Source organism: Athene cunicularia (assembly GCF_003259725.1).
Source record: "Athene cunicularia isolate RWA chromosome 20 unlocalized genomic scaffold, athCun1 chr20_part2, whole genome shotgun sequence".
Taxonomy (NCBI): Eukaryota; Metazoa; Chordata; class Aves; order Strigiformes; family Strigidae; genus Athene; species Athene cunicularia.
This window is the reverse complement of record NW_020799126.1, coordinates 284122-291471: the sequence shown is the minus strand read 5'-3', so window position 1 is coordinate 291471 and position 7350 is coordinate 284122. Positions and strand designations below refer to the sequence as shown.

The window sequence follows — 7350 nt, the reverse complement described above, 5'->3', positions numbered from 1 at the left end:
ATGTGTATAAGAGACAGCCTCGGTGTCCTCCTCGCCCCTGCGCCCCGCATACAGCGCTGCCAGCTGCCGGAAACGCGGCCCCCAGCCCCCCAGGTAGGAGAAGTCCTGCTCCGAGCCGCTGGACCAGGTGTTGATGGAGCTCAGGGAGGGCACGGGCGAGTCCGAGCCCTCGAAGGCGTAGGTCTGGAACGAGTCGTAGGGCGGCACAGAGAGGTCCTCGTCCGCCTGCTCCACCTTCCTGCAGATGTAGTCCCTGAACACAGAGAAGTCCAGGTCCGGGCTCTGCACCCACTGCGGGAGGGCGCGGAGCTCAGAGGCCGGGTTTCCGCCCGCGCCCCCTTCTCCTGGCCCCCCACCCCCGTCGCCACCTTTGATCTCGCTGAAGTCGTAGAGGCTGCGCAGGGCCGACATGTCGTAGGCCTCCGTGTCCTGTTCGCCACCCCCTTCGTCATTGTATTTGATGACATTGTCCCTCATGTCCTCGTCATCCTCAGACGTCAGGTGGCTTTTGTGGTGTCGCTTCAGCGTGAGGATCAGAAGGACGAGCACTGGGAAAGGAAGAGATGGTCAGAGGGGTGCAAGGCTTGTGCAGGACAGCAGGGTGCAGGGGCACCATCCCCTTCGGTGCGGGCAGCGCCACAGCCAAGACCGCCAGCACGTTCCTGCCAGCCAGGCCCATCCAGCAGCAGTGGCGCCGCAGCACTGCCTGGGCGAGAGGTTTTCCTGGGCTCCAGCACGGACCAGGAGCTTCCTTCCCCACATGCAGAGACAGGGGGGAGAGATGGATGAACACCCGGCTGGACAAATGGATGGATTCTGCCGAAGATGAGTAGGAAAAGGGGGTGCATGAATCACAGCAGCAGCCAAATGTTGGAATGGTGAATGTGGAGCAGATGGCAGAGAGCCTGAGCAACGAGCCGCAGCTGTGTCCTGGATCATCATCCCTTCATCCCATCACCTTTAAAGCACCAATGTGCACTTTATTCATTTGGGCAATTAGGCAGAAATTTGTTTGCGCTGCGTTGGAAAATGAAACCAGTGTAAAGTCACCCTGTGGAAAAGGGTTTTCTAAATGGAGACACAGCAGGCGATGGGGAGCGGAAACGTGCCAAGGAGAGGAGCCCTCGCTGCACAAGGCGCTGGCTTCCGCAGGCAGCGCCAGGGAGAGCTGCGAGCCAGCGCTGTCCGCCAGCTGCCCCAGGTAAACCCGAGGCACGGCAGCATCCCTCCCCCAGAGCCCCTGCACAGGCTCGTGCCAGCCCGTGCTTCCCCTGCGCCTTCTCGCCGTGCCGTGCCGGCCCTCACAAGCTTGTGCCAGTGTTGGGGCAGCCGGTGGCACCCCCAGGGCACAGGTCCCGGCCTGGGCAACGCTCTGGTCTGTGCACAGCCCCGTGTCCCCCAGCCCGGTGGCCTGCCCACGCGCTCACACACGCTCGAATGTGACCAGAGCTCTAAGGTGAGAGCACAACTCTCTGCCCTGCACCCAAGGTAAGAGCCTGCTGAGCCTGTGGGAGCTTCCCGTGGTCCCCCCGGCAGGGGCTGGGCGTCCTGCCCCCCACGCTGCAGCCACCAGCGTGGGGACAGGGGCAGAGGAGCCTGTGCCGTGCCCACAGCAACCGCCTGCGCTCGTCTTTGTGATGCTGGATGGAGAGGGGACAGGGGACAGGGCAGGAGGAGGCCGAGGGACAGGTGGGCACTCACCGACCAGGATGAGGACGCACACCAGCAGCGCGATGAGGGCGCCAGGGCTCAGCGTAGCCGACACGACGTAGGCCGTGCTGTTGCAGGACTGGATGGCCCCGTTGCTGTCGCAGCCGCAGATGCGGATGGTCAGAGTCCCGGTGCTGCTGAGGGCCGGGGGGCCGCTGTCCACCACCAGAATAGGGAGCAAGTACACATCCTGCTCCTGGCGATTGAAGCCCATCCTCTGTGTGTGCACTGCAGCCGTGTTGTCTGCAGGGAACAAGGAAATCCACAGCAAAGTCACACCCGTAGCTCAGCCAGCAGGACTCCTCCATGCTCACGAGGAGCAGTGGTTGCTCATGCACCAGCTCTGGCAGCAGCCCAAAGACTGGACAGGTCGTCCCTCCTCTCCATCACAGGGGAGCAGGAGCCAGGTCGTAGCTCCCCTGCACCACTGCCCCCAGCAGCCCGAGCGCCCGGAGGTGACCAGCTCCTCTCCAGCATGTGCCCCTTGGCCGGGCACCTCCGGGCCAGCCCAGCACCTTGCCCGCCAGCGCCCAGGGCATGGCGAGCCCAGCACAGGAGCAACAGCACGCAGGCGTCTGAACTGCGCTGACAAACACCACAGTCGGAGCAGAGAGAGGTTAAAAACATTCCAGAAGACCCTCTAAGAGTGGCACAGAGTGGGAATCGAGATAAAAATTAGTTGCTGACAGAGACCAGAATGGATGGGTCTGCAAGAGCAGTTACTGCTTCCAAACCTGAGAGCTGGGGGTGAAGGGTCCTGCCTGAGCCAGGGGGCCAAATACCCCCAGGAGGACCCTCTGTAACTTCTGAAGGAGCAGGCAGAGCTCCTCCCAGCTGAGCCAGCTCTCCTCCTCCTCGCCATCAGCTCAAGCCCTGCTCTTGCAGGGGCTCAGCAGCACAGCACAACCCACCACAATCCCATTAACGCAGCTGCTTCACGGGACCCTCCAGGGCCCCGGTGCCAGAGCTGAACCCGACCAGCAGCTGCACCCAGACAGCCCAGAGCAGGGAGGGCAGGAACAGGGACTGGAAGCCAGCTCAGATCCCTGCTCCTGTGTGCTGCTCCCCGCCAGCCAGCAGCAGAGTGGGCAGGAGGGGATTGAAGAGTAGCTGAACAATTGTGGCCAGATGTCAGAAGTCGCTGCTGAGCGTCTGCAGTCTTTATCTAATAAAATGTAGATTGACCCGCTCACAGCAAGGTGCTGCTGTCTACAGACTCTCTCCTCATTGCACCTGATTTATGGTGGACTGGCCCCTTTCTGTATCAATCAGCTTTTCGATCGGAAAAGACATCTATTCTAATTCTGGCTCTTGGGCTGCCTGCCACCACGGAAATTGCTGTATGGATCGGGCGCTGCACGGGAGCACAAGGGGCACGGCCAGGACAGGGGGTGAGCCAGGAGTGGAGCAGCGGAGTAGGCAGAGGCTGAGCCGCGGCACCGGGAGATCCACCGGCCGCAGGGGCAGAGCCCGGAGGCGCCACACAGCAGCCGGGACAGAGCATGGAGCCCATCACCCCCCCGCTGCTCAGCGCTGGGGCAACGGCAGTTGGGGCAGAGTCCGGATGGACCCCAGTGCTGAGCCCTTGCCCAGCTCTGCCCGCGCCACCGGCAGCAGCACAGACCACCTGCCCCAGCCCTGCTTCAACCGGCCCCTGCAGAGCCGAGCGAGGGCAGGGCTGGTCTCTGCGTCAGGGAGTCTGGAGGAGGAGGAGCTGGGGCCATCTGCACCCCCTGTGCTGCCACCCTGCGAGGGGGCAAAGGCGAGGCCCATCCAGCGCATGCTGGAGCGAAGCACGGCGTGGTGCAGCGGGAGCGAGCGCAGAGCAGACAGCAATAAGGCAAATGCTTGTGCGAGTGGATCTGGGGACCGTTGGCCTCGGAAGAGAGATGCTGCCTGCAGCAGCAGCGCCAGGAGCCTCCAGTGGGCCAGGCCCGCAGCCCAGAGCACGACCCTTCTGCACCACATGCTGTGCCGGGCTCCTGTGTGTGAGGCAGAGCCCACCCACCCTCTGCCCGGGCAACCACCCGGTCCTGCAGGACACGAGCCACCGTGGCCACGGCTCCTGGAGCAGCACGTGGCACCAGCGCAGAGACAACTGGGCAGAGCTGCCTGGAGGAGCAGGGCAGCACTAGTCCCAGGGCGGCGGGGAGCCTGAGCACGTGTGGCAGTGGAGTCCGCTGAGAAGCTGCCTATTGCCTACCACGGACAAGCTAGGAGAAAGAATTATTGCAATGCTAATCATTTGCACAAAGGTAACAAGATCTCATTTGATGCTGCTCCCTCAGCTTGCTGCAGCATAGCAGGGAGATATAAATAACATTAATAGCATCATCTCAGCAAGAGGCCAGGACTAACTCCTAGCTAGCCCAGGTAAACATGAGCCTCGGTCATCTGGGTCCAGCAGAGATGAAGCCACAGGACAGACGGGACAGACGTGAGCAAGGCCTGGCCGGGAAGGTTGCCTTCGCCAGCACCATCACCCCAGTCAAGCAACCAGCCTGAGCTTGCAGTCGGATCCTGACTCGGAGGATCCCCGTGCGCAGCCCTGCCCCTCCACGTGCTGCTCAGCTCATCTCCGATCCGACGAACAGCTGCACCCAGGAGCTCTCCCAGCGCCCATGCGCGCGCCCCTTCAGCGCTGAGGAAATGCAGGAGTCACACCAGCTCCTCACCTCTGGAAATGCAGCAGAGGGCTGGTGACTCCCTTTCTCTTTACAGCCAGCTCAGCTCCTCTTAGGGACCTGCCACAAGGCACGCTGTATTTTTAGAAGCAGTCTCTAGAAATCAAGGGGAAATCCATGTGCAAGTCACAGAGGCAGGCACGAACCTCGGCTCAGCTGAGACTGCTCAGACAGCGTGTTGCACCAGAGCCCCCTCACACCTCTGAGTATGGGAAAGAGAAATATTTTCACCACTGAACCCACAAAGTCAAAATAAAGCAGCCAGTACTTAAATATATCATCAGCGCGACAGACAGCTCTGATCCAAGAAACCTCCGCTCAGAAAGGGGCTGAGGTCTCGCTCTGTAACCCAGAACTCGGTACCAGGGGGAGAGACAAAAATCACAGCTACAAAACACCATTTCAACATGAAGCTACACTTTCTCTCTTGAACAGGGTGACATGAGCACTTCCTACGGGAAGGGGAGCCACAGAAATTTCACCCCCATACCTGCGATGCTGCTCGCCAAGGCCAGACCCCAGCCTGGCAGAGCCCAGCTCCCTCCAGGCACCGAGAGGGCTCCAGCCGCCTCCCTGCTGCCCACCCACTGTGCCCTTGGCTCCCTGGGCACCCCTGACTTCTGTGCCGGGTGTTTACACCCCTGCTACTTGCAAACTTCTGTGTTCCCTTCTGAGATACTGCAGCAAAAGCAGTGCTGCCGCCAGACAATGTAGTCTATTTAACAGACCATAGATGTGAAGAAAATTTTGCCCAGATCTGGTAAAATGTATCCTGGAAAATGCATCCAAAGCAACCTTCTACAAAACAGTGTAATTTCTCTTGGTACAGTTGTTTCTTTACATGCAGCTGACCCAAGGCAGCTGCTGCAGGACGCGTGTCCTGGCACAGATCTGTTTGTACTGGCACAGCCGGAGTCGTTGCGAGGAAAAGCCAGGCAGGCCTGGCCCTGCAGCCTCTCGTGTCTCTGCCTCTGCAGCAGCTTTCTGCTAAGGTTATTTCTGGGGTCGTGAGGTTGAGAAGCAGCATTTCCCAGGCGGTGGCACTGAAATCTGAGCAGATGTTAATCCACAGCTTTCCTGCACAGATGAGTTTGGATCTCCACACTTGTGTTTTCCTGCCCAGTCTCCCTGAGGTTGTGCCATGTGCTTTCTGAAGCCCCAAGCCAAACCTTTTACTATCGTTGCCCTCTTGCTACACAAACTGACATTTCCTGCACAGGTTTCCTGTGCCCACCTGCCCCGGGCACACAGTGATGTTATCCTGTGCTGCATCCCATCACCTCGTGGGATGGACTGGAGGCGGCTGCTCCGCCAGCCTGAGGAGCACCGCACCAGAGAAGGCAGAAACCAACCCGAGCCGAGTGTGCAGGGACCCAGCCATACTGCTGCAAGAGGAAAGTTTAGGAACACAATATACTCTGGTGGTAGTGTAACATCACTAGGAATAATAAAATAATTAAGTCTCTCAGACTCCCTCTCCAAAGCGGCTCTTGGCAGCTTCAAAGACAGAGCTAATAAATCCTTCCCATAACTGAATCTTGAACAGTGCTAGGAGAGCAGAAGGGAGCAAGCTACCTCCAGTTTGGATTTCGATATCCCTGCCTCTCCCACAGTCCTGGGGCCCCACAAGCATCTGCCTCCCCCTTCTCCAGCAGCTGTTCTGCAGCCCCGGTGCTGCCCAAAGGAGCAGACTCCCCTCTCCAGGTCCACGCAGGTGCAGCTGGTAGGAGAACCACCGATTTTTCCCTTGTGCCTCTTCCTTCTCCCAAGTTCTCTGGGTCCCAGGCTACAGCACCACCGCTGCTCATTTGCCTTTTGCTCAGCCCCCGCGGAGATTCGATGCCGTTTTTCACCCCCTCCATCGGATCAGCATCTGCACTGCTTGTGCCGAGATCAGCATCGCTGTGGGGCTGGAGGACGCTTCCTCTATCCTGAGGCAATTGTTGAATCCTAACATTTTGCTTTTGATTGTTATGATTTTCAGATCTTCTATCACCCATTACATGCTCTTAATGAGACCTGCAGAGAGTTCAGACATCTGCTTGCCTAGCCCTTGGGCTCTGGAGTCAGCAGCTCCATGTGTCACTCCATATTATGTAGCACCCTTCCAGGTTGCTGGGCTTGGATTCCTTCTACCATCCCTTCCAACACAATTAGCATTTCTTGGAGAACATGATTTCAAGCTTTAATTGCCTTTGATCCTTCTGTAATCAATTTTCTCAGGCCAGAAAGCCCCAGCAAAAGGCAAGTTAGGAGGCAGAGGATGGTGAGTGCCTTTGGAATGGCACCAACTGGAGCTGGGTGAGGTCAGCTTTTCCAATTCTCTCTCTTCCTTTAGGCACCTTCCTTCTGGATGGCAGCTGCTGTTACCACACATGACATTTATTCCTTGTCTGATGAATTAGGAGGTGCTTGAGCACTCCCTTGGACAGAGCAAAAACACTGAAAGAGACTAGTGGGAAGTGGCACTGTTTCTAGCAGCCTGGCTCCTGCAGCCCAGACGCAGTCCAGCCCCCACAGCCCCCGCAGGGTCACCTCTTGCTCTGCCGCCTCTGGCCCAGAGCCAGCAGCTCCGTGCAGCCGGGAGCTGGCGAGCGGGGCCATGGGTGCTCGCTGTTGGCGCTTTGCAGGGACCAGCCCCCTCCCTGCAGTTTTGGCTGCAGCATGGCCTGACCCAGCGGGGTCTGGGCAGGAGGCCGCGTTGTGACTGTGTCAGCCTGTAGACGACCTTCCCCGTGACTGCTGCCACGCACACCGTTACTAGCAGACCCTCCACCAGCTCTTCACCTGACGGACAGCCTGACGCCCCAGTCACCCCGACAACCCTCGCAGGCCTCCCCCGCGCTGCCCACCAGGAAGGGCCCGGTCGCGCTCAGCGTCCTCCCCCACCCTCCTGCTCTCCCCCGGCCCCACTCCCGCCCCTGTGACCGGGCCCTGCACTCCGGGTTCTCCCCAC

At 59.4% G+C, this 7350-nt stretch overlaps 1 protein-coding gene across 1 annotated transcript in view; it reads right to left on the bottom strand.

Annotated features, from left to right (window-relative positions):
• The window catches only part of CDH22 (cadherin 22), a 78542-nt gene that overhangs the window by 618 nt on the left and 70574 nt on the right, over nt 1-7350 (bottom strand). Inside the window, exons 11-12 of the mRNA XM_026862350.1 lie at nt 1702-1953; nt 16-548 (exon numbers count right to left, since the gene is read on the bottom strand). Of these exons, the coding sequence (XP_026718151.1) occupies nt 16-548; nt 1702-1953 (785 nt within the window). The remainder of the gene's footprint in view (nt 1-15; nt 549-1701; nt 1954-7350) is intronic.